The sequence below is a fragment of the Macaca fascicularis genome, chromosome 15 (assembly GCF_037993035.2).
Source record: "Macaca fascicularis isolate 582-1 chromosome 15, T2T-MFA8v1.1".
Lineage (NCBI taxonomy): Eukaryota > Metazoa > Chordata > Mammalia > Primates > Cercopithecidae > Macaca > Macaca fascicularis.
In genome coordinates, this window is record NC_088389.1 from 126514086 (window position 1) to 126541552 (window position 27467).

Consider the following 27467-nt stretch of genomic DNA (forward strand, 5'->3'; position numbering starts at 1 on the left):
TCATGTCTATAATCCCAGTACTTTGGGAGGCCAAGGTGGGCGGATCACCTGAGGTCAGGAGTTTGAGACCAGCCTGGCAAACATAGTGAAACCCCATCTCTACTAAAAATACAAAAAACTGGCCAGGCGTGGTGGTGCACGCCTATTGTTCCAGCTACTCGGGAGGCTGAGGCAGGAGAATTGCTTGAACCTGGGAGGCGGAGGTTGCAGTGAGCTGAGATCGCGCCACTGCACTCCAGCCTAGTCAACAAGAGTGAAACCCCATCTCGAAAAAAAAAAAAAACAGAAACAGACTAGTCATTGGGAAAATTTTCCGTTTATGAGTCTTGAGTCAGAAAATTGGTGAAATGCCCTTTGAAAGCTGAGTCAGTGCTTATGACTAGTTTTAGGATATGTCTGTTTCTCAGTTTTTAAGATCCTTGCTGGATCTTTGAGTTTTGAAAAATTTCTCTTAGTCCAGTGATACTTTCCCATTGATACCAACTTTTATTAAATATTTAAAATGTTCCTAACTATTGTAAGTAGATTTGGGTTCAGCTAAGTAAATCAGTGAATCAGATTGGTGTGTAATGAAGCCGTGAGACATGAGTCCCAACTTCAGAATGCTTCCCATTTGGTTGTGGAAACAGGTCACATGTATCATGTTAAATAATGGAGATAAAAAAGTTTGCAATTAACCTTTTTTTTAGTGATTTCTTTTTTTTGTTAGTGAAATTTAAAATCTATTTCCCCAAAGTAATCTTTGGAGTTCAACCTAATTTTGGTGATAATATAAGTGCCAGATTTAATGTTGTGTCTCCTCCCCACCACAACCCCCCCAAACTCCCACCTTCCATACATTAGTTGAAAGGGCCCTGCAGGAAGATTCTGAAGTCCCAGGCAAATATAACAGGGGGTAGGGAGAGGACTTATTTAGAGAGATGGTGGTGAAAGTCTCAAACTCCACATTTCTAGAACAAACAGGTTACTTGTAAGGAGCAGTCAGAGATACTTAGACCAGTAAAATACTTCTGTAACACTAGAAGTGAGAAGACATGGGAACATTATCTAGAAACTATCGAGAGGAAATGACTACAGACCAAAAATCCTACATGTAGTAGTCAAATAATAAAGGTCAAGGGGAAAAAAGGAATGTTTGGAAATGCAAGGAATACCAACTATAGACCTCAAATGCTGAAGAATATACTTGAGGTATTCTCCCAGATTAAAGTCAAAGCATAGCATACTTCTAAGGACAAAAGAAGTCAATGAGCGTCAAAAGCAAGGGCAGTTGGATAATCAACTCGTTCAGTATTGCAAGCCCTTACACCTCCATGGACAGAGTTAATCACGTCTGTGTTCTGCTTTTGTGTCTCTTTCCACTTCCCCCCATTCTAACCCTGCCCCCATCTCCTACACGCTGCTGAGCTGTCATTTCAGTGCACTTGCAGGAAGGAGGGGAGGTAAAAGCATGGGATCGGTCTAACATCTTGATTCGGAAAATCTGTTTTTAAAATACCGTGCGTCTTACCACAAAAGGTTGCTGTGAAGAGTTGTTGGTCAGGGCTCATGCTGCAAACAACAGAAACCAGCAATGGAGGATTTAAACAAAAAAGAAACCTGTGGACAGGATTCTGGGTGATTCCTGGGCTCCTGGGGAAGGCTGGAGAACCCGGCTCAGTTGGTTGGAAATTGGACAAAATTGACTTCACAGTGACAGCACTGTACCTTCACTTAGAAATAAATTGCCTTTTTCTTCTTTTTTCCAAACATAGGTTATATATTTGGGGAGAACTCCAGAAGAAGCATATAGAATATTAATCTTTGGAGAGACATCCTATATTCCTTTCAGGTAAATATAAGAGTGATGTGGTAGATTCAGGTAATCAGATCCTTGCCAGAAGTATCTTGATAGTTGTTTCTGAAAAAAGAAGATCTGGTAAATAGTCATTTTAGGAGGAGCACAAATAACACCACAGATCTGGGTGTTTCCACAGTGACACTGCTCACCTTTTGTCGTGGGGGCTATCTTGTGCATCGTATGATGTTGAATGGCGTCCATGGCTTCTGCCCACTAGATGCTGGTAAAATCCCCACACCCACTCTAATTGTCAAAACTCAGAATGTCTGCAGACGTTGCCATTTATTCCTGTAAGTGGCCTTGGGGGATGGAGAGCAAAATCTCCCTACATTGAGAACCACTGCCGTTGATGAAAACTAAGCTTTGGCTGGGCACAGTGGCTCATGCCTGTAATCCCAGCATATTGGGATGCCAGGGTGGAATGATTACCTGAGTCCAGGAGTTCCAGACCAACCTCGGCCACAAAGACAGGCCCCATCTCTACAAAAAAATTAAAAAAAAAAAAAAAAAAAAAAAAAATTAGCCAGGCATGGTTGCGTGTGCCTGTAGTCCCAGCTACTTGGGAGGCTGAGGCTGGAGGATTGTTTGAGCCCAGGAGTTCGAGGGTGCAGTGAGTGAGCTATGGTCACACCACAGCACTCAAGCCTGGGCAATAGAGAGATAACTTGTCTCAAAAAAAAAAACAAAAACAAAATCCCAAAACCTAGGCTTTGTACTCAGATGAGAATCCTGGGCTGTGGTACTCAAAACTCCCACTGAAGAGTGTGGTTCCTGAGAAGTGAAGAAATGTTTCCAATAATCAGTAGTTACTTTCTGGGACCAAAATGAACCCCTTTTTTTCTGGGGACACAGTAGAGACAGCCAGTAAGGTTGCTAATGCAGTACCACTTCCAGAAAAACCAGTCAAGTCCCTGCGTCCCAGAGGTGGTAGATAGTGATGTCTACAGGAATGGATGACATCCTCATCTCAAGCTTAGCATGCGATTGTGTTGAAGATATTTCGAGAAGACTGGTGCTTAAATCAAATTAAGTTGTAAAAATTTTTCTGCTTGTTTATCAAAATACTTGACATAGCTCTATAATGTAAATACTTGTATGGTAGGTACTTAATGGGTAATAAATGTGTGAAATAATTTTACTCATTGAAGACTTTGATATTTTCGAAACTGCTTGTTCTTCCATTCACAAATTAGTTCACTGCTTGTACAATGAACTAATAACTACTGCTTATTAGTTCATTGTTCAAACTAATTAGTTCATTAGTTTATCGTATTAGGACTGTTACATATACCACAAATGCCTGATTTTAAATGTATGGCCCTGACTGTAAAAAAGGAAGTTTGTGAATCTGACTTCATTTTAGATGAGCTTTGGCATAGGTACTTGGAATTATTGGCAGAATCTCCTTTTCAGATAACTTTATAGGCCCGCCTGTGGACTTACTCCATGAAATCACAATTTCTCAGGGCAGTCCGAAGACTTCAGGAATACACTGCATGAAAGATTGTGAAGATCGGTGATTTAGCAAATTAGAATTGGCTTGAACCCAGTATCATCCCTTTCTGCTAGGTCATGGCTCATCTTAAGTATTCTTTTATTTGAGGTGGGTAGGAAGAGAAGCGGGGAGATAAAGATTATTTTCTTTTTTTTTTTTTTTTTTTTTTTTTTGAGACGGAGTCTCGCTCTGTCGCCCAGGCTGGAGTGCAGTGGCGCGATCTCGGCTCACTGCAAGCTCCGCCTCCCGGGTTCCCGCCATTCTCCTGCCTCAGCCTCCTGAGTAGCTGGGACTACAGGCGCCCGCCACCGCGCCCGGCTAATTTTTTTTTTTTGTATTTTTAGTAGAGACGGGGTTTCACTGTGGTCTCGATCTCCTGACCTTGTGATCCGCCCGCCTCGGCCTCCCAAAGTGCTGGGATTACAGGCTTGAGCCACCGCGCCCGGCCAAAGATTATTTTCTAAGCTGGAAAATTCTTCTTCTCAACCTATAACATAACAGCAACCACATTCTTCCTTTAAAAGAAATGCTTGTATTTTTGGTCTTGAGTCACAGGCACCTTGGTCATCTCCTGATGTAGTGACATTTGTTCTGTAGAACTCTTCTTTATAATGATAATCCTTTGCAGTGCCACTCTTACATTTACAGCACAAGGTCCTGAAATAGGAACATGCTCACACATTTCACACAGTGTGGCACTGTTGATGTGAAAAAAGACGTTTTGAGTTAATTTAAATACAGGTGCCAAAAACAGAATAAGCATTGCTTACTGCCTTGCTATGTTTCAAATTATTGAAGTTTGGCACTGAGAAATGAAGTTAGTTCCTTGTGGTCTCAGAAGCATCAGTCAGTAATTCTCCAAAAGACAAGACTCAACTAGAAACCATTCAGGTTTGTGAAATTTGAATCTCTTCTATCATAGATACTAGGTATTTGATTTATCTAGACAGTTTTTTTTTTTTTTTTTTTTTTGAGATGGAGTCTTGCTCTGTCACCAAGCTGGAGTGCAGTGGTGTGATCTGGGCTCACTGCAACCTCCGTCTCCCAGGTTCAAGTGATTCTTCTGCCTCGGCCTCCCCAGTAGCTGGGACTACAGGTGCCTGCCACCACGCCTGGCTAATTTTTGTATTTTTAGTAGAGAAAAGAGTTTCACCATGTTGGCCAGCATGGTCTTGATTTCTTGACCTCGTGATCCTTAAGTGTGGCCTGTGAACTGGTGCTGGTCTGTGATGAGATAAATACAGAAGTTGAGAGTAAGATTTTAGAAGCATTTATAGGTTATTGAATAGAGCAATTTTATGTCTGTAGAATCAAATAGTAGAAGAAATTTGGACTTGTATTTTTTTTTTTTTAACTTTCATTTTTCTAGTAATTTATTCACAAAAATAAGATTACTGCGTTACTGGGTATGTAATAGTACAGTACTAATGCATTTCATATTTATTTTACAAAAGTGTCAACCTATGATTGACTTAAAGTTTTTAAATTTAGTGCTTCCTTACATAGTGTTCTATAGAACTTATCAATTAGAAAGTAGTCCAATCAGAATTAATAAAGCCTGATAATATTTTGATAGAAATGACATTATATTCTTTGTATCTTGCCACTTCAAGTACATAGAATAAATGTAACCAACAAAGTATTGCTAATAAGACATTGTGCAAGAATGGCATTCATTTATAGTAAATAAGTTATTTTATGTTACATAGCAATGTTTTATTTAATTAGATTTAATTCAACTTAGATCAAATTCTCTTTTATTTATTTATTTTTTTTGAGACGAAATCTTGCTCTGTCGCACAGGCTGGAGTGCAGTGGCACAATGTCGGCTCACTGCAACCTCTGCCTCCCAGGTTCAAGCAATTCTCATGCCTCAGCTTCTAGAGCAGGCGCCACCACGCCCGGCTAATTTTTGTATTTTTGGTAGAGACAGGGTTTCACTATGTTGCCCAGGCTGGTCTCAAACCCCTGGCCTCAAGTGATCCGCCCACCTTGGCCTCCCAAAGTGCTGGGAATACAGGGGTGAGCCTCGGAGTTTTAAAGTGCTTGTGTATATATGATTTCTTACTGAGTTATATTAAATATTTCTCTGTGTCTGGTCTGCATGATTAAATAGTATAAAATATAGTTTAATTTTTTTAAAATGTCATAGGATCATTGTTATGAACAGTGTGTGTTTCTGTTCTCTGGTATTATCTCTGCTTCTTAGAGTTTTTGTGTGAGGGGGCTTGCCTCTGCTTCCTGTTTTCTCGAGAGGTAGTATTGTGTTTTTGTTAATAGCTTGACTTGACATCAGATGGGAGTTTTGCTGTCAGCTCTGCTACTGATATCTCTGTGGTCTTTTACAGATTTGAGCCTTGGTCTCCTAGTCTTTAAACAGAAACAATAATAAAATCTCCCTGAGGGGGTTGTGAGGATGAAGTGACATCCTGCATATAAAACACATAGTATAGGCTGGGCATGGCGGCTCATGCCTATAATTCCACCACTTTGGAAAGCTGAGGCGGGAGGATGGCTTGAGGCCAGGAGTTGGAAGACCAGCCTGGGCAGCATAGCAAGACCGTTTCTCTTTGGGGGGAAAAAATTAGCTGGGCATGGTAGCATGTTTCTGTAGTCATAGCTACTTGGGAGACTAAGGCAGGAGGATCCCTCAAGCCTAGGAGGCTTCAGTGGGCTTTGATTATGCCACTGCACTCAGCCTGCACAACAGAACAAGACTGTGTCTTTTTTTTTTTTTTTTTTTGAGACAGACTCTCCCTCTGTCACCCCAGGCTGGAGTGCATTGGTGTGGTCTTGGCTCACTGCAGCCTCCTCCTCCCAGGTTCAAGCAGTTCTTCTGCCTCAGCCTCCTGAGTAGCTGGGATTACCGGTACCTGCCACCATGCCTGGCTAATTTTCTGTAGTTTTAGTAGAGACGGGGTTTCACCGTGTTAGCCGGGATGGTCTCCATCTTCTGACCTCGTGATCCTCCTGCCTCAGCTTCCCAAAGTGCTGGGATTACAGGCGTGAGCTACCACGCCTGGCCATTTACCTACATTTTAAAAAAATCACTGTCTTGGCTGGGTGCAGTGTTTCACACCTGTAATTCCAGCACTTTGGGAAGCTGAGACAGGCGGATCACCTGAAGTCAGGAGTTCGAGACCAGCCTGGCCAATGTGGTGAAACCCTGTCTCTACTAAAAATACAAAAATTAGCAGGGCATGGTGGCGCACACCTGTATTCAAATCCCAGCTACTTGGGAGGCTGAGGCACAAGAATCACTTGAACCTGGGATGCAGAGATTGCAGTGAGCTGAGATCGTGTCATTGCACTCCAGCCTGGGCGACAAGAGCGAAACTCCGTCCCAAAAAAAAAAAAAAAATTATCTGTCTTCTGGAAGATTCCCTCCTACCCCTTTCCAGTCAGTCATCACCCCCAGCTAATCATTGCTCTGACTTCTATCACTATCAGTTTTGCTTGCTTTTGAACTTCAGATAACTGGTATGCATTTTGGGGAGCTGGCAACTGGATTTCACATATGTAATGTCTATGAGATCTACCTGTGTTGTGGCAGGTATCAGTAGCTCATCCTTTTTTTTGCTTTTGTGGCATTCCAGTCTATGAATATACCACCATTTATTTGCCTGTTGTCCTTTTGATGGATATTTGGGTCATTTGCAGTTTTTGGCTGTGGTGAATACGAGCTGTTATGAAAGTTGCCATTCTTTAAAACTAGTATTTGACATTGTTGTGCAGTTTCCAAGCAGTGCGCCTTTATTGATTCTTATGTGTTTTCCAAATTTGTTAAATGATCTTGGTGACAAGGATCCCTCCCCACTCTCCAAGGCTTATAAACCGAGCCTCAGAGTTGCTGTTCTGCCTATTGGAAGAAGACTGAATGCTCGGTGGGAGGAAGATGTGATGTGGGTGTGTCTAAAATTGGAGGTGCTAATGAAATAAACTTGAGTGAACAAAGATTCTTGTCGTATATTCAGATTCTATGATGTATGAGGCAGGACTTCAGCAGGGCCCAGATGAAAGCTTGTGAAATCATCACAGATTGGAGTGGGGCTGTGCCCCACAGTAGGTTCTCCAAAAAAAAAAAAAAGAAAAGAAAAAAGAAAAGAGAAAGCGTTGAAGAAATTTGTCAAAATGTCACAGAGGCTGAATCAACACGCCTTTAACTTGATTGGAAAATAATTATCAGTAGGTTGAGAAGATAATCAGGCCGGGCGCGGTGGCTCAAGCCTGTAATCCCAGCTCTTTGGGAGGCCAAGGTGGGTGAGTCATAAGATCAGGAGATAGAGGCCATCCTGGCTAACAAGGTAAAACCCCGTCTCTACTAAAAATACAAAAGAATTAGCTGCGTGTGGTGGCGGCTCCTGTAATTCCAGTTACTTGGGAGGCTGAGGCAGGAGAATGGTGTCAACCCGAGAGACGGAGCTTGCAGTGAGCCAAGATCACGCCACTGCACTCACTCCAGAGGGAGACTCTGTCTCAAAAGTAAAAGAAGATAATCAGTCCTTCACAGAGGAGACATGGTTAAAATCATTGGCATCCAACTTGAGGGTTTACCCCATTTCCGTTGGTAATTTTGATTTGATTTAGGCTAAACTACTCCATTTTCCTGCCTTAGTTTCTCTACCTAAATGGGTTCTTTATTCCATGAACACCCTATTTCTACAAAACCAGGATTTGTGTTGATTTGTAGGTCAGTGGTTCATAAACTTAAACACAATCACAGACATCTAGAGGGCCTGTTAAGACACAAATTACCTGGTCCTACCCCGAGAACTTTGATTCGGTAGATGTGAGGTGGCCCTGAGAATTTGCATTTCTGATGGGTGGGGTGGTCCTGGTGCTGCTGGCCTGGGGACCACCACTGCAAGTCCTTTTGTTTTTTTTTCTTTCTGAATATTGCCAATAAGGTGTTGGGAAAGTCATGGTCTTTTAAGTTAGATAAAGACCTTTTCTAGGATGTAGAAGAGAAAATTTTCAATTCAGAACCTTATAGAACAAAAATGGTGTGTTCTAAGACCTTGTGTCGGCAGAACGCAGTGGCTCACACCTGTAATCCCAGCACTTTGGGAGGCTGAGACAGGCAGATTGCTTGAGCTCAGGAGTTCAAGACCAGCCTGGGCAACATGGTGAAACCCCAACTTTACCAAAAAACATAAAAACTTAGCCAGGCATGGTGGTGTGCACCTGTGGTCCCAGCTACTCCAGAGGCTGAGGTGGGAGGATCGCTTTAGCCCTGGAGGTCAAGGCTGCAGTGAGCCATGATTGCACCACTGCCCTCCAGCCTGGGCAACAGAGGAGACCCTGTCTCAAAAAAAGAAAACAAAACAAGACCCTGCATTCTGTCCTCATGAAGGTTCTCATAGCTCAGTAATTCTTTTTTTTTTTTTTGAAATGGAGTCTCGCTCTGTCATCCAGGCTGGAGTGCAGTGGTGTGATCTCGGCTCACTGCAAACTCCGCCTCCCGGGTTCACGTCATTTTCCTGCCTCAGCCTCCCGAGTAGCTGGGACTACAGGCGCCTGCTACCACGCCCGGCTAATTTTTTGTATTTTTAGTAGAGACGGGGTTTCACCGTGTTAGCCAGGATGGTCTCCATCTCCTGACCTCGTGATCCACCCGTCTCAGCCTCATAAAGTGCTGGGATTACAGGCGTGAGCCACCGCGCCCGGCCATAGCTCAGTAATTCTAAGCAGCTCAGTCAGTAACATTGAAGACGATTTTAGCTGAAAAGGATGCCTTTTCTTTCCCTCATTGCTGTATTCTTGGCCCTTAAGGTTTGAGCAAGAATTAAAAGTTTAAAATGTGGTTTAATTTTTATTCTAACATTTGTTGAATATTTATTTTTCCCCTTTTAAGTTAATGTATAACTTCACAGTTTTTAACAAAAACTAATTTTTTTTTTTTTTTTTTTGAGATAGGAGTCTCCCTCTGTCACCGGGCTGGAGTGCAGTGGCGCGATCTTGGCTCACTGCAACCTCCGCCTCCCGGGTTCAAGTGATTCTCCTATCTTAGCTTCCCAAGTAGCTGGGACTACAGGTGTGCGCCACCACACCCAGCTAATTTTTATATTTTTAGTAGAGACAGGGTTTCACCATGTTGGCCAGGATGATCTCAATCTCTTGACCTCATGATCCACCTGCCTCGGCCTCCCAAAGTGCTGGGATTAGAGGCGTGAGCCACCGTGTCCGGCCTCAAAAACACTAATCTTAAGTGTGCAGCAGTAAGGTTTTACATATATGTATGTAACTGCCTCACAGTAAGAAGTATTACAGTGTGAAGGCCCAGATAAGGTGGGGAATTAGTGATGGCTCCACCAGCAACCCTGTTTCCCCAGAAGCAAATGAGTACCATTCAGACAGGCACAGTTTTTCTGCACGCCTAGCTTAATCATAATTAAATTAATTTTTATGTTGCCTAATTCCAGAAAATTTCATCTTGTAATGGCTCAAGGTAGCCAAAAAGGAGAAGCAGGTAGGGGTCAGGGGTGCGTTATTTCTCTGGGTAAAACCTTACTTGATATTAAGAGATTCATATAGTAAGATTACTGCTATGTGTTGATGCAGTGTTTAGGTGGATGGAGTTGTCTGTAAAGTAATATAAGAACTTTCCCAAAACTAGAGTGATCCTGTGGAAGGTAGTTGACTTGTTAGTTCCTGTGGTTTCATTGGTCTTACTACTGTCCTTTAAGAATCAGGAAGAAGGCAGGGCACAGCAGTGTACACCTGTCATCTCAACACTTCGGGAGGCCAAAAAGGTGAGAGGACTGCTTGAGGCGAGGAGTTTTGTTTTTTGTTTTTTGTTTTAAGATGGAGTCTTGCTTTGTCGCCCAGGCTGGAGTGCAATGGCGCAAGCTCCGCTCACTGCAAGCTCCGCCTCCGGGTTCCCGCCATTCTCCTGCCTCAGCCTCCCAAGTAGCTGCGATTACAGGTGCCCACCACCACGCCCAGCTCATTTTTTGTATCTTTAATAGAGACAGGGTTTCACCGTGTTAGCCAGGATGGTCTTGATCTCCTGACCTCGTGATCCGCCTGCCTCGGCCTCCCAAAGTGCTGGGATTACAGGCGTGAGCCACCACACTTGGCCAGTTTTTTTTGGTTTGTTTTTGAGATAGAGTCTCACTCTGTCACCCAGGATGGAGTGCAATGGCGTGATTTCGGCTCGCTGCAGCCTCCATCTCCTGGGTTCAAGCAGTTCTCTGCCTTATCCTCCCGAGTAGCTGGGATTACAGGCACCCGCCACCATGCCTGGCTAATTTTTATATTTTTAGTAGAGACAGGGTTTCACCATCTTGGCCAGGCTGGTCTTGAACTCCTGACTTCGTGATCCACCTGCCTTGGCCTCTCAAAGTGCTGGGATTACAGGCGTGAGTCACCATGCCCAGCATAGGCCAGAAGTTTAAGACCAGCCTGGGTATCATAATGAGACTCCCTCTCTACCTTTAAAAAAAAAAAAAAAAAAAAAAAAAGGAAGAAAAAAGTTAACTAGATGCAATGGTACATGCCTGTGGTCCTTGCTACTGGGGAGGCTGAGGTGGGAGGATCACTTAAACCCAGGAGTTTGAGGCTGCAGTGAGCTATGATTACACCACTGTACCCCAACCTGGGCAACAGGGCAAGACGTTATCTCTATGAAAAAGTTAAAAAACCCGGAAGTTATCGAGTTACGTGGGTAAAAGTCTTTAGTATAATGATAGGAACAAAATGCTTATGACCTTCTACCTAGTGTTTTAAATATGACCTTGATTTCTCAATATTTCTGTCATACTTGGTTGGAGACACACACACACAGATGCGCACGTATACTTAGACACACATACACACATATGTTTATTACAGGATCAAAAAGCAGTCTTTCCCAGTAAGATTTTCGTATGGTATTTTCCAGTTTAAAGAAAAAATTCAAATGCTTTGCCCTTTTAGGGGGAGAGATAGGTATTGATTTGTTGAATTCAAGAAGGTAGCTCAGCTATTAGAGCCAAAAATAATCCAGAGAGAACATTTGAAATTTAGAAAGTGGTCATTATTGATCCAGGCCCATGAAACAGTACCTATTGGAATAGGTAGAAACTGCAGTGAAATTTGTAATTGATTTATCTTTTATTTAAAAAGTCAAAAGACAAGATTTTTTTCTTTTTGATAATGGTTCTGAGTATACCTTTGATTTTAAATTCTAGTCAGCTTTGTCTTAGGTAAGTGTAATTGCAGAAAATTAACTGATCTATATTTTATTACTTTTGGGTTTCAGAGATGCTGCCTATGGAAGTTGCAATTTCTACATTACACTTCTTGACTGTTTTCATGCAGTAAAGAAGGTAAGTGACATGTAGGATGCACCCAGTGTTGTGTTGAGGAACTAACATGTGGTCCAAGAAGACTAGGCCTTCTTCCCGAGATCTTTTTGTTAGCGTTTCTTCCAAGATGTATATGGTGACAGAGGTGTACGCATTTCCCAACTAATGTCAGAATGAGACCAAACCAGGAAACGGTTTATTCTGAATTTCTGAGTGCTTCTGTGTATGAGTTGGGGGAAAAGTCACTTAAGAAACAGGGAAAATAAGAGTTATACAACTAGGTTCTAGATCCAGAATTGGTTTTGAGTATATTGTGATCTAAAAGAACAAAAGTAAGGATGACTGGTTTACTGGTAATTTCTCTTTGATTTGTGTATTCTACATACCTGATTCCCGCCAATACGATTACCACAGACGTAACCCAGTCACTGTCAAACACTTCCTTTTTGTTTCCCCAGGCGTTCAGTTTCTAGTTCAACAGAATTTGAATGCCTCATTTAGTTTGTTATACGGTTTTCGATGAAACTAAGTGGGTCACGGCTGCTTTGTCAAACTATTTCCAAGTGATTTCTTGGGGTTATGACCAGGGCCGCTGTGTCGATTCTAGGGGACATGCCCATCACGTTCTACGTGAACAGGGTCCCCGGGGGTTACACAGTGCAGCAAGTCCTGGTATTAATGTCAGGACAGCACAAGAAACTAGAATGGTAAATCAGTAGCCCATAGATCAAATAAGCCTTTGACAGCATCTCAAGTTTTCTGTAACTTGTGCTTTTAGAGCCAAAAGGAACCCAGGTTTACTTTCTTGTATAATGAAACATGGTGGCTTGCTGGGAACTGTGACCGACATGTCTTAAAACGAGAGGACTAATCAGCATACAAATTCAGAAATAGTATACTTTTTTTCCTGTATCAATCAGTGAGGTATGGGAACATAATTTGTTTGGATTTGAATCCAGTGCCTGTGGGGTATGGAGCTGATTGGGGTAGTTGCCATGGGCTCTGAGGCGGCTCCATGGGCCCTCAGTGTGGGCAGGTATGGGCCACTAGTGGAAATGTGGAGACCAAAGGGCAACAGGGGTAAATGGTACCTTCTGGTTGCAGTTGCAGCCCCTGCCAGGTGGGCTCGTGCAGGTAGGTACACTCACCTTTAAAAAGAGAAAAGCAAAGCTTTGAGGGCTTTGGAAATGATCTATTATTATAACACCATATCGCAGCTTCTATTGTTATGTTTTGGCTTTTTTTTTTTTAATTGGGTATTGCACCCGAAGTCAATTAGCTGGTATGATAGGTCAAAGATTGCCCTTTTCCTACTATATTTTGGGTTTTTAAAATTATTTTTATTTTTTCTGTGATGCTTGGCTAATTTTTGTTTTTTTTTTGTGGAGACGAAGTATCACTATGTTGCCTAGGCTGGTCTCGAACTCCTGAGCTCAAGTGATCCACTCACCCTGGCCTCCCAGAGTACTAGGATTATAGGCGTGCACCACTGCACCCAACCACTATATTTAGTTTTATTTAAGGGTCACTAGCTTCTGATTTTCAGTGTCAACATTTTTTATTTGTGACTGACTTTGAATATTGCATATATGAAGAAACATGCATCAATGTAATTATGTTTTCAGCGTGATCCACTTCCAATAAGATCACCTCGTGAAATTCAAAGGAAAATAGGAATTCCTTATAAACTACTTTTTTATTGTTTCATTCTATCAGGAATAGCTGTAGTCCAAAATCATGAAATATATTGAAGTCAAGGAAATAAATTTTGTGATTGACTTAGTCTTGGGATTAGTGTTAAAATAACTCTATTAGATGAAGACCCTTTTAGTTGGTATTCTCGCCTTCTTATTTTACATTTGCATTTCAGTAGTTTACATTTTGAAAACTGGGTGTACAAAAGCCCCCTCTTTGAACCAAGAATACCTTGTGGATCAAGAGTTCTTGCTTCCCTGCTGTTTGTCTCAGTGATCAGCAAGCTGGGAGGACATTTCTCAGAGGCCGCCAGCTCTGTTTGTCCTTGTCTCAGAAAATAGACAGTCTGCTTATTTTGGTTAGCATACTCTGCGTGCTGTCACACAGAGTGAAGCTATAGGATAGGACAGAAAATGTTTTGTTTTATTCCTATGGAAAGAATAACTTTTTTCCTCAAAATTTTTTATTTTAGTGTTGATGTCAGAGCTGTGTTTAGTTTAGGGAACATTGATTAAAGACTGTTCAGAAGTTGAAAATGAAGATATGGATGAAGTATGAGGGCTTTGTTTGGGATAAACTAGCCCATGGATTCTCTCCTCTTTCTTATTGATGTAGAGACCATTGGGTTGTATATTATATTTGAATCCTAAACTTCTGAATTTTCAACCAAGGGTGGTGGTGATCTGGTAAGAGAAGAGGATTACTTTCAGGGCACGATTACTTAACAATGCATGGATAGGGTGATTGGCGAATGAAAGTAAAAAAAGCACATCTCACAAAATCCAAACAAAACACAACAAACTCATTATATATAGTTATAACTAATTGCCATATAAAAGCAGCATTTAGAAGATGCCTCCCACTTCCTTTGAAAGCTGTTCAAGGGAAAGTAATCTGATTATGACAATACTTTCTTGGGGGGGCCCCCTGATATTTAGTATTCTGAAATTGGATAGGAAACTGTTTTCTTACTTGCATCCTTGTTCTTAAAAGCTTTCTTTTGGATTTTAGGCAATGCAGTATGGCTTCCTTAATTTCAACTCATTTAACCTTGATGAATATGAACACTATGAAGTAAGTCTTCAAGGATCATGTTTTCAACTCTTTCCCGCCTCCCCCCCCAGCTTTATTGAGGGGAATAATTGACAAATAAAACTTACATATACTTAAGATGTACAAAGTAATGTTTTGATATATGTATCACCATGAAATGATTACCTAATCAAGCTAATTAGCATATTCATCACCTCACATAATTTAGTCTTTTGGTGTGTGGGATGAGAATACCTGAGAGATACTGTAGCAGATGTCAGGCATACAGTACACACATTAGATCTCCAGAGTTTACTCATCCTCTTATGGTTTGTACTCTGACCAAAATTTCTCTGCCTGTTTTTAATTTTTCTTTCTTAAAATTGAAAAAAGAGAGAGAGAGACCAAGTCTCGCTCTGTTACCTAGGCTGAAGTGCAGTGATGTGCATGGCTCACTGCATGGCTCCCTGCAGCCTTGAACTTCTGGGCTTAAATGATCCTCTTTCTTCAGCCTCCCAAGTAGCTGGAATCACAGGTACGTACCACCATGCCTGGCTAATTTTTTTATTTTTATTTTTGTAGAGATGGGGTTTCACTTTGTTGCCTGTACTAGACTCGAACTCCTGGCCTCAAGCACTTCTCCCACCTTGGCCTCCCAAAGTGCTAGGATTACAGACATGTGCCACTGTGCACGACCCTGTTTTTAGCTTTCTTAATCACCCGTTTCACTTACAGAAGCAATATTCTTGTTTTGTTTTAGATGTGTATAGAGTGAAAAAAAGTCAAGTCTTCATCTTCTTATCGCTATTTCTCCAGTCCCAATTCTCGGTGGGAATTTCTGCATTTGATGCACAATTCCAGAGTGAATGAGTGTGCCGCTGTATGTTCTTTATACTGTTCAGTTTAAATGTATTTTAGTATTGATGACTGTCGCACAGTGACTGAGATGCTTTTAAAACCCTTAGCGTAGAATATGATGAGATGAATAGTCATTATACACCTAATTATCTCTGGAAAATATCTTTGTCTTTACCATACCTTCTTTTTGTCAGGATGCTTCTGGTTGCAAGTTACAGAAAGTAAACACAAATAACTTAAATTAAAAAGGAAAAATTTGCCAGGCACAGTGGCTCATGCCTGTAATCCTAGCATTTTGGGAGGCCTAGGTGGGCGGATTGCCTGAGCTCAGGAGTTCGAGACCAGCCTGGGCAACATGGTGAAACCCCATCTCTAAAATACAAAAAGTTAGCCAGGCGTGGTGGTGTGTGCCTGTGGTCCCAGCTACTCAGGAGGCTGAGGCAAGAGAATCACTTGAACCCTGGAGGCAGAGGTTGCTATGAGCCGAGATTATCTCACTGCACTCTAGCCTGGGTGACAGAACGAGATTCTGTCTCAAAAAAAGGGGAAAAATTTACTGGATTACATAATTAAAAGTCCAGAAACAGGTTTGGCTTCTAGCATACCCCTTCAGGTGCTCAGACACTTAATCAGAAATTGGACTTGAAGCTAGTTTTATTCTCAGGCCAGCCTCTCCAGCAGTGGACAGATGGCCACCAGCACCTTTGATCTGCCAGTTTGGCAAAATGATCAGAAAAGTGTGATCTTAGCTCCATTAGAAGGCCCAGGAATGCCTCTCACTGACCTGACTTCCAGCGTGTGCCCATCTCTGCAGCAGCCTGTGTTCTTTGGCAGGGCAGGGCTAAGGAATACTCTGGCCAGCCTTAGTTCTCTGGCCATCCCAGGAGCCTGGGACACGGGGTCAGCGCCATCAAACCAGCCGGACCAAAAAAAATTTGTTTTCTAACAGATTTATTTTATTTTATTTTATTTTTCTTTCTTTCTTTTTCAGAGACAGGGTCTCACTCTGCTGCCCAGGCTAGAGTGCAGTGGTGCAATCTTGGCTCACTGCAGTCTCAACCTTCTGGGGTCAAGTGATCCTCTCACCTCAGCCTCCCAGTAGCGGGGACTACAGGCACACGCCACCATGCCCAGCTAATTTTTAAATTTTTCGTAGAGATGGGATTTCGCCACGTTTCCCAGGCTGGTCACAAACTCCTGCGCTCGAGGGATCTACTTGCCTCGGTCTCCCAAAGTGCTGGGATTACAAATGTGAGCCACCGTACCCAACCACACAAAATTTCTTAAAAAGATAGGACAGGGCCAGGGAGAGATAAGCCAGGCAAAACCACAGGTGTGTTCTATGTTTTTTAACATATATATGTATTTTTAAAAGAATAAGTAATTTGATTCTACAGCTTCATCCTCCAAATAGGGAATGAGTAAGATACTGTGCTAAAGGCCTGTTCAGCCCAGAGCAGTTGTAGCCTCCTGTCGTCTTAGCCTGCTGTAGTTACCCTGAGCAGACTTGCTCCCCAGCAATGGGGAGGCGATTCCTCAAACAGCAGCACTTCATGTAGCAGCATCTTCAATCCTCAGAGAACTCTTTTTCACAATGTCTGAAGTAAATATGATTTCAAACTCTTATGTATAACTGAACTATTTTTTCAATTTCAGGTAATAGTGACACTCAGTTGTTACTGTGATGTACCAAAGATGTAAGAATACATTGTAGGATTCATTAGGGCCAACCCTGTCTTTACTTCTGATAGCAGTCCATTTCTAAAGTGCAATGTATGTTTAACTAGCACCTTAAACTTACAGAATGTAGCTAAATTAGTAACACCTTTTTTGTGGTTGTCCTTTAAAATTTGAAACAAGTTACTTTGTCTAGGTAAGCAAAACTGCTAAAAACACTAGTTGGTATTTGTTCCTTTTGCAGTGATGCCTTTGTATGCTGTTAATGAATAATATAGGCACTAAGTAACTCCCCTGTCACTACTGTAGAGATTGGAGGGTCCGGGCTGGGGGGTAGCAGGGACACGCCACAGATGTCTTCACCTCCATGAAGCTGTGTGGTAACACAGGGAACTGTTCAGGTTCCCATACACCAGTTTTGTTCAGTTATTATAGTGTATTTAGAAATTGGGGATAGTGTCTTTCATTGATTCTGCAATGCCCATTTTTTCCTGTTTCAGCTCCTCCGAATTCAGGATGTATCTTAATTAATGGCATCAGCAATTCAGTGAAATCTAGTTGTTGCCAACAACTGATCACGAGTTTCTTATTTAAAAGTCCGGATTTCTGATTTCACTTTAAAATTGGAATATCTGGCAACAGCTGCCCTCATTCCTGCTTTGACCTTTTCTTTTCTTTTTTTTTTTAAGAGATAGGGTCTCACTATGTTGCCCAGGCTGGACTCAAATTCCTAGGCTTAAGTGATCCTTCTGCCTCAGCCTCCCAAGTAGCTAGGACTACAGGTGCACGCCACTGCACCCGGCTGCTTAGACCTTTGTATTATGGAACATGGGCTGACTGATTCCCCATGTTGATCATTAAGTCCAGTAAGCTGGTGTGGGGTTACCTGCCTGGTCCCTGAAGATATTCAAGAAACTCTATTACTTAACTCATTTTTAGGTACATGTAGAAACACCCCAATTGCAAAGCTAATTTATCTGTTGTTTTTAATCACGAGTTGTCTCCTTCTCCACCATAAAGCGTCTTCTACTTCCTGCTTAAGTATCTCTTGTCCGTTTCATTCAGAGAGAAGTTTCTATTATTGTTCAATTTGAACTATATCTGTGTTATAATAGTAATGGTAACTCAATCCAAAGGACCTAATAACAGGAAGTAACATGTCTTATATATCAGTTTATATTTGTTTTTTTGTAGGGACATACTGTGATCTCGGTGTAGTTGTAATTTTGAGTTTCCTGGTGGGTTTAGTGAATTTATTTATTATTTTTATTATTTTTATTTTTTGAGACGGAGTTTCGCTCTTGTTGCCCAGGCTGGAGTGCAATGGCACCATCTCGGCTCACCACAACTTCTGCCTCCTGGGTTCAAGCAAGTCTCCTGCCTCAGCCTCCCAAGTAACTGGGATTACAGGCATGCGCCACCATGCCCAGCTGATATTGTAGTTTTAGTAGAGACAGGATTTCTCCAGTTGGTCAGACTGATCACGAACAAATGAACTTTTTAAATTGGTTACCTTATTAAATAGCTAGGAAAATAGTGGAAAGACAGTCTCTGTAAGTAGGTAAGTAAGTAAATATTGGGAAGCCAGAAACCTAAGTAGTCTTTCAAAAATCCTTTGTTTGTGGAGTCAAGATTACTCATGTTGGAAACCAGTTAGTCATTCAGGAAAACAGGGAAGTTCCCAGATTCCTTATACTGGAAAAGTTTGCTTGCTTGCTTATTAATTAGCAGCAATGAAATGAGAATCGATTCAGATAAAATAGCCAAATAGTGTATTTGTATGACAGCAGTCAGCTCTGTATTCCAAGGGCTGATACCCTAGCAATGAAACACTGTTAAAAGAACGTGATTAGGACCAGGATATATGTCCAGTAGCAGGGCAAATTGAGATTCGTGTCTCATGGCAATTTGTAAACAGCTTTTCCGCTAAAGCAGATGAGTTTGAAGTACTTCAGAGACTTGGGCTTGAGTAGAGAGGTTGTGGGGAGATTACGTTTAAAAATGAATTGTGCTGGTCTTCCTCTTACAGAAAGCAGAAAATGGAGATTTAAATTGGATAATACCAGACCGATTTATTGCCTTCTGTGGACCTCATTCAAGAGCCAGACTTGAAAGTGGTATGTGAAATTATGGCATCAATCTCATTTTGTTATTGAAAGTATCTGTCCTGTATTTTCTTTTGAAAGAGTTACACCAAGCTTGACCAAGGGTTAATTATTTAAGCATACTTGGTCATTTCAGTACATCATTCTGACTGGATTTTAACTTTTTGTTTTGTTTTTTTACAGTTATAATCAATTTGGTATTTAATTCCCAGTCCAGATACTGTGTCCGCTCAATTACAGGTGAAACTATTAGCCATTATTTTCTTTATGTGTTTTACAAGATCTGGTGCATTTCTTTATGTAGGTTACCACCAACATTCTCCCGAGACTTATATTCAATATTTTAAGAATCACAGTGTTACTACCATTATTCGTCTGAATAAAAGGATGTATGATGCCAAACGCTTTACGGATGCTGGCTTCGATCACCATGATCTTTTCTTTGCGGATGGCAGCACTCCTACTGATGCCATTGTCAAAGAATTCCTGGATATCTGTGAAAATGCTGAGGGTGCCATTGCAGTACATTGTAAAGGTACGTTTCCAGGGGTGGTTAAATAATAGTATACGGTATGAGTATATGAATGTGTAGAAACAGACCATATTCATTTAGTTTATGTGTCAGAACACGAAACTGCCTTTATTTTTAGAGTGCCATTAAACCTTTGATTTAATATGAAAAGTATAGTAACTTATTTTCATAAGTAATTCTACAAAGACATCACATTGAAATGCATTTATTTATTTATCAAATATTTATTGGGTGCATACTATATAGTTAAGTTCTAGGATACATCAATGACTAGCGTAAACTGTAAGAGCCTGTCTTTATGGAAACTATTCTTAACAAGTTGCTCTGTTTTCAGCAATTATAACAGTGCCTGGCACTTAATAGATATTTTTCGAAGAAATGAATGACTATACAATAATACATGGTATGAAGGTAGTGGGATTTATTTAACTCTCTTTGTTAGTTAATTAAGAAACAAGGAGTATAGTTTTGTTTAAAAAAATCCAATATTGGATAAAAAGCTCAGCAAGCCTTGGGGAAAGGGGGAGACTGATCTCCAGAGTTACTGCTGTATTTGTAGTTTAAAATATAATGACAAAACATCACATTTCAGTTTTTATTGAAAAATCATAAGGTATACAAAGAAACAGGGAAGTATAGCCTACACAAAGGGAAGAAATACATCCAGGCCGGGCACGGTGGCTCACTCCTATAATCCCAACACTTTGGGAGGCCAAGTTGGGTGGATCGCCTGAGGTCAGGAGTTTGAGACCAGCCTGACCAACATGGTGAAACCCCATCTCTACTAAAAATACAAAGAAATTAGCTGGATGTGGTGATGGATACCTGTAAGCCCAGCTAATTGGGAGGATGAGGCACAAAAATCACTTCAACCCGGAAGGCAGAGGTTGCAGTGAGCCGAGATTGTGCTACTGCACTCTAGCCTGGGCGATAGAACAAAAAAAAGAAGAAGAAATAAATTCACAGAAGCTGTCCCTGAGAAAGATCAGATTGTGGACTTGGTAGGCAAAAATTTTTAAATAACCATCTTAAAGATACTCAAGAGTTAAAAGAAAATGTGGGAAAAGTCAAGGAAACAATCTATTAACAAAATGTTAATAACCAGTTATAAAAAGAACACCAAAAAGAAATTCTGGAAATGAAATGTACTATAACTGAGATGAAAAATTCACTGGAGGGATTCAGAAGCATATTTGAGCAGGCAGAAGAATCAGTGAGTGTGAAGCTAGAACCATTAAAAAAACTAGCAAGTCTGAGGAACAGGAGGAATAAAGAGCATAAGATAAAGACATCACATTGAAATGCATTTATTTATTCATCAAATATTTATTGGGTGCATACTATATAGTTAAGTTCTAGGATACATCAATGACTAGCGTAAACTGTAAGAGCCTGTCTTTATGGAAACTAAACAGAATCTAAGGGACCTCTGAGACATACCCAAGTAGACCAAGATACAGATTGTGGGAGTTCCAGAAGGAGAAGAGAAATAAAGGAGCAGACAGATGATTTGACTGAAAACTCCCCAAATGTGATATATGCAAGAATATCCAAGAAACTCAACACACTCCAAGCAGGATAAACTCAGAGGCCCACGTGAACATGCATTATAATCGCACTGTAACGACAGAGACACTCTTGAAAGCAGCAGGAGAGAAGTGACCTGCCACATACAGGGGATACATCCACTGAGATTGTCAGCAGATCTCTCATCAGGAACATTGGAGGCTAGAAGGCAGTGGGTTGATATATTCAAAATGCATAAGTGGGGGGAAAACCTGTTAAGAATTCTACATCTGGCAAAACTCCTTCAAAAATAGTGGAGAAATTAAGACAGTGCCCAGGCAATCAATTTGCCTTTCTGATAAAGGCAAATACATGGACCATTATAAAAGCTAGTATTATCGTAGCAAGGTAATTTGTAAAATATTATTACTGTGACTTGTAATTATTGTAACTCGCAAAAAACAAATAGAAAATCTGAATAAACCCCTAACTAGTAAGGAGATTAAGTAATCAAAAACCTCCTGAGAAAGCAAAACCTTGGACATAGTAACATCACCAGTAAATTCTACCAAACACTTAAGCGAGAGTTTTTCATCCCTAGATCTGACCTGCAAGAAATACTAAAGGGAGTCTTATAGGTTGAGATGAAAGCACACTAGACAGTAACGCACAGCCATTGGAGAAAAGGAAATAAAGATTTCTGATAAAGGCAAATACAGGGACCACTATAAAAGCTAATATTATTGTAACAAGATAATTTGTTTTTTTTGTTTTTTTTGTTTTTTTGTTTTTTTTTGAGACGGAGTCTTGCTTTGTCACCCAGGCTAGAGTGCAGTGGCCGGATCTCAGCTCACTGCAAGCTCTGCCTCCCAGGTTCACGCCATTCTCCTGGCTCAGCCTCCCGCGTAGCTGGGACTACAGGCGCCCGCCACCTCGCCCGGCTAGTTTTTTGTATGTTTTAGTAGAGACGGCGTTTCACCATGTTAGCCAGGATGGTCTCGTTCTCCTGACCTCGTGATCCGCCCGTCTTGGCCTCCCAAAGTGCTGGGATTACAGGCTTGAGCCACCGCGCCCGGCCGATAATTTGTAAAATATTATTACTGTAACTTGTAATTATTGTAACTTGCAAATATTATAATATGTAAATTATTGTAATTTGTAAAATAATTTGTAGTTTGCAAGTAGTATCATTGTATATTATTGTATACAAAAATTGCAAGTACTATATTACTGTAATTTGTAAAACAGAGAGTAGAAAACCAGTAGAGAAAATCAACAAAACCAGGGGTTGGTTCTTTAAGAAGAATAACAAAAATGATAAACCTTTAGCTAGAATGATGAAGTATAAAAGGAAGAAGATTCAAATTGCTAAAATTAGAAATGAAAATGGCGTTACTACTGATACTGTGGAAATAAAACTGATCAGTAGTGTAAAAATGTTCAGTATTATAGGACAACAAATTGGATAATCTACATGAAATGGACAAATTTCTAGAAAAACAAAATACCAGAACTAAATCATAAAATCTGAACAGACCCCTAACTAGTAAGGAGATTAAGTATTCCAAAACCTCCTGAGAAAGCAAAGCCCTGGACATGATAGCATCACCAGTAAATTCTACCAAACACTTAAAAGACTAAAACCAGTCCTTCTCAAACTCTTCCAAAAATGTGGGGGAAAAAGAACACTTTCTAACTCAATAAGGCCAGCATTACCCTGATACCCAAAACAGAAAGACACTGCAAGATAACTATAGGCCAGTATCCCTTACGAACGTCGATGCAAAAACCTTGAACAAAATACTAGCCAATGGAATTCAGCAGCATATTTAAAAGGGTTGTGTACCATGACCCAGTAGGATTTATCCCATGATTACAAGAGTGGTTCAACATATGAAAATCAATCAGTGTAATATACCACATTAAGGACAAAAACCACACGATCATCTCAGTGCACAAAAGCATCTGACAAAAGTCAATACCCTTTTGTGATAAAAAACACAGTGCAAACTAGGTATAGAAGGAGATTACTTCAACATAAGAACCATATGTGAAAAGCCCACAGCTAACATCATACTCAGTGGTGAAAGACTGAAAGCTTTTCCTCTGAGCCCATGAAGAAGACAAGGATGCTTGGTTTTGTGGCATCTGTTTAATACGGTAATGGAAGTTCTAGCCAAAGCAAGTAAGAAAAAAAAAAAAAAAAACATTGAAATTGAACAGAGGGAAGTAAAATTATCTCTTTGCAGATGAGATGACTTGTATGTATTATAGAAAACCCTGGGCCAGATGCAGTGGCTCATGGCTGTAATCCTAGCACTTTGGGAGGCCAAGGCTGGTGGATTGCCTGAGCTCAGGAGTTCGAGACCAGCCTGGACAACACGGTGAAACCCCACCTCCACTAAAATACAAAAAAAAAAAAAAAGCTGGGCGAGGTGCATGTGCCTGTAGTCCCAGCTACTTTGGAGGCTAAGGCAGGGGAATTGCTTGAATCTGGGAGATGGAGGTTGCAGTGAGCCAAGATTGTGCAACTGCACTCCAGCCTGGGGGACAGAGCAAGACTCTTGTCTCCAAAAAAAAAAAAAAGGAAAAACCCTCAAGATTACACACACACCCCACCAAGCCCCTGCTAGAACTAATAAATGAGTGCAGCAAAGAAGTGGCAGCATATAAAATCAACAAGCAAAAATCCCTTGTTTCTAAGCCCTGACAATAAAAATCTAAAAAAGAAACTAAGAGTACAGTTTCATTTGTAATAGCATCAAGAAGAATCAAATATTGGGGAATTAACCAAGGAGATGAAAGATTTGTTTAAAACATTTTTGAGAAAAATTAAAGAAGATATAATTAAATGTAATAACATCACATTTGTCCACTGGGTGACTTAATATTGTTAACATGTCAGTATTGCCCAAAGAGATAGACAGATTCAATGCAAGCCTGTCAAAATTCCAACATTGCTTGCAAAAATAGAAAAATGATTCTGAAATTCATTTGGGAATCTCAAGGGATGCCAAATGGCCAAAACAATCTTGAAAAGGAATAAAAAGGTTGGAGGATTCAAAACTTCATCATACAGGTTGGGCATGGTAGCTTAACACCTGTAATCCCAGTACTTGGGGAGGCTGAGGCAGAAGGATTACTTGAGCCCAGGAGTTTAAGACCACCCTGGACAACATGGCAAAACCCCATCTCTACTAAAAAATACAAAAATTAACTGGGCATGGTGGTGTGTACCCCGTAGTCCCAGCTACTTGGGAAGCTGAGATGGGAGGATCCCTTGAACCTGGGAGGTTGAGGCTGCAGTGAGCCATGATTGTGCGGTTGCACTCCAGCCTGGGTGACATAGTGAGACCCTGTCTCAAAAAAAAAAAAAAAAAAAGCTTGGTGCAAAGCTACATCAATCAAGATTGTGTGGTACCGGCATAAAGACAGATATAAAGACCAGTGAGATAGAATAGAGAGCTCAGAAATAAATCCTTGTGTATATGGTCAAATGACATTCAAGAAGGATACAGACACCACTCAATGGAGAAAGGACAGTCTTTTCAACAAATGGTGCCGGGAAAAGCTGATATCCACATGTAAAAAATAATACCATGTACAAAAATTAACTCAAAGTGGATCAAGGACCTAAATATAGGACCTAAAACTATAAAAGTCTTAGAAGAAAAAGAGGGTGAAAACTTCATGATATTAGATTTGGCAGTAATATGATACCAAAGGCACTGACAATAAAAGAACAGCCAAATTGGGCTATATAAAATTTAAAACTTTTGTGCACCAAAGTGTACTATCAGCAGAGTAACAAGGTAGCCCATGGATTGGGAGAAAATATTTGCAGATCACATCTGATGAGGGATTAACATCCAGAAGATACAGAGAAAACTCCTAAGAACTGCAACAAAACCCAGTTCATAACTGGGAAAAGGACTTGAATACACATTTCTCCAAAGATATAAAAGACCAGTAAGCACATGCAAAATTCTTAGCATTTTTGACTTGTAGGGAAAGTCAAATCACAACCACAATGAGATACCACTTTACACCCATTGGGATGGCTATGATCTAAAAGAACAAAAATATCACTACCAGAAAATTACAAGTGTTAGTGAGGATATGAAGAAATTAGAAGCCTTGTGTACTGCTAGTGGGAATATAAAACAATACAGCTGCTATGGAAAATGGTGTGGCAGTTCCTGAAAAAATTAATATCATTCAGCATAGGTGGTTATATGCCCAGAAACAATTGACAGCAGGGATATGAACAGATATTTTTACACCCATGTTTATAACAGCCTCCTCCTTCTTCTTCTTCTTCTTCTTCTTCTTCTTCTTCTTCTTCTTCTTCTTCTTCTTCTTCTTCTTCCTTCTTCCTTCTTCCTTCTTCCTTCTTCTTCCTTCTTCTTCTTCCTTCTTCTTCTTCCTTCTTCTTCTTCCTTCTTCTTCCTTCTTCCTTCTTCTTCCTTCTTCCTTCTTCTTCCTTCTTCTTCTTCTTCCTTCTTCTTCTTCTTCCTTCTTCTTCTTCTTCCTTCTTCTTCTTCCTTCTTCTTCTTCTTCCTTCTTCCTTCTTCTTCCTTCTTCCTTCTTCTTCCTCCTTCTTCTTCTTCTTCCTTCTTCTTCTTCTTCCTTCTTCTTCCTTCTTCTTCTTCTTCCTTCTTCCTTCTTCTTCCTTCTTCTTCTTCTTCCTTCTTCTTCTTCCTTCTTCTTCTTCTTCCTTCTTCTTCTTCCTTCTTCTTCTTCTTCCTTCTTCCTTCTTCTTCCTTCTTCCTTCTTCTTCCTTCTTCTTCTTCTTCCTTCTTCTTCTTCTTCCTTCTTCTTCTTCTTCCTTCTTCTTCCTTCTTCTTCTTCTTCCTTCTTCTTCTTCTTTCTTCTTCTTCTTCTTCCTTCTTCTTCTTCCTTCTTCTTCCTTCTTCCTTCTTCTTCCTTCTTCTTCTTCTTCCTTCTTCTTCTTCTTCCTTCTTCTTCCTTCCTCTTCCTTTCCCTTCCTTCCCCTTCCTTCTCCTTCCTCTTCCTCCTCTCCTCCTCTTCCTCTTCCTCTTCCTCTTCTTTCCTTCTTCTTCCTTTTTTTTTTTGAGATGGATTTTCACTCTTATTTCCCAGGCTGGAGTGCAATAGTGCAATCTCGGCTCACTGCAGCCTCCGCCTCCTGGGTTCAAGTGATTCTCCTGCCTCAGCCTCCACAGTAGCTGGAATGACAGGCACGCACCACCACATCCAACTAGTTTTTGTATTTTTAGTAGAGACAGGGTTTCACCATGTTGGCCAGTCTGGTCTCAAACTCCTGACATCAAGCAGTCCGCCCAACTCAGCCTCCCACAGTTCTGGGATCACAGGTGTGAGCCACCGCACCCAGCCAGCAGCATTACTCTTAATAGCCAAAAGGTGGAAGCAATCCAGGTTTCCATCAGAGGAAGGCTAAAGAAATGGCTAAAGAAAATGTGCTATATCGGCCGGGCGCGGTGGCTCAAGCCTGTAATCCCAGCACTTTGCGAGGCCAAGACGGGCGGATCACTAGGTCAGGAGTTCAAGACCATCCTGACTAACGCAGTGAAACCCTGTCTCTACTAAAAAAAAATACAAAAAACTAGCCGGGCGTGGTGGCGGGCGCCGGTAGTCCCAACTACTGGGGAGGCTGAGGCAGGAGAATGGCATAAACCTGGGAGGCGGAGCTTGCAGTGAGCTGAGATCCGGCCACTGCACTCCAGCCTGGGCGACAGAGCGAGACTCCGTCTCAAAAAAAAAGAGAAAATGTTCTATATCATACAGCAGAATATTTTGCATCCTTAGAAATGAAGAAAATTCTGACACATGTACTGCAACATGGCCGAACCTTAAAGATAATAGGCCAACTTAGGTCTGCTAGTCAGAAGAGGGCAGATAATGTATGAATCCACTTGTATGTGATACTCGGGGTAAGAGAAAGTAGAATGGTGGTTGCCAGGGCCTGAGGGGAGGCAGGGATTGGTAGTTATTGTTTAATGGGTCCAGAGTTTCCGTTTTGCAAGATGAAATATGTTCTGAAGATGGATGATGGTAATGTTTGTACAACAATGTGAATGCACTTAATGCTACTGAACTGGACACATAAAAAGTGGTTAAATTGATAGAAACTGACAGTAAGGAAATGTAAGTTTCTGAATTAACTGATACAGGATTTAAAATAACTGTCTTAAACATGTTCAGTGAGTGAAAAGAGAATTCAGACAACTAAATGAAATCAGGAAAATGATACATGAAGAAAAATGGTAAATTTTATGTTATGTATATTTTACTCCAATTTTTAAACATAATTAAAACAAAATCCAGCATTGCTTATTTCATTTTTTAATTATAAAAAGCAGTTGAAGTTATTCTTCACCAGGGTCCTTTCGCATCCCAACCCCATCACACACCCGACATTTGACAATGTGCGGAGACCTTTTTTGAGGGTTGGGTA

At 40.9% G+C, this 27467-nt stretch overlaps 1 protein-coding gene across 36 annotated transcripts in view; it reads left to right on the forward strand.

Annotated features, from left to right (window-relative positions):
* Positions 1–27467, forward strand: part of CDC14B (cell division cycle 14B) — a 128523-nt gene that overhangs the window by 67595 nt on the left and 33461 nt on the right. For 28 of the 36 annotated variants that reach the window (XR_010581663.2, XR_010581662.2, XR_012424940.1 and 25 more), the window contains 5 exons: positions 1755–1831; positions 11578–11644; positions 14330–14392; positions 18915–19002; positions 19295–19525. Coding sequence is in view for 27 of the 36 variants with exons in the window: in XM_005582332.5 (XP_005582389.1) it covers positions 1755–1831; positions 11578–11644; positions 14330–14392; positions 18915–19002; positions 19295–19525 (526 nt within the window). In the remaining 9 variants the exon portion in view is untranslated. The remainder of the gene's footprint in view (positions 1–1754; positions 1832–11577; positions 11645–14329; positions 14393–18914; positions 19003–19294; positions 19526–27467) is intronic. The other 8 variants (XM_074017970.1, XM_074017968.1, XM_074017971.1 and 5 more) reach the window with 1 other exon arrangement.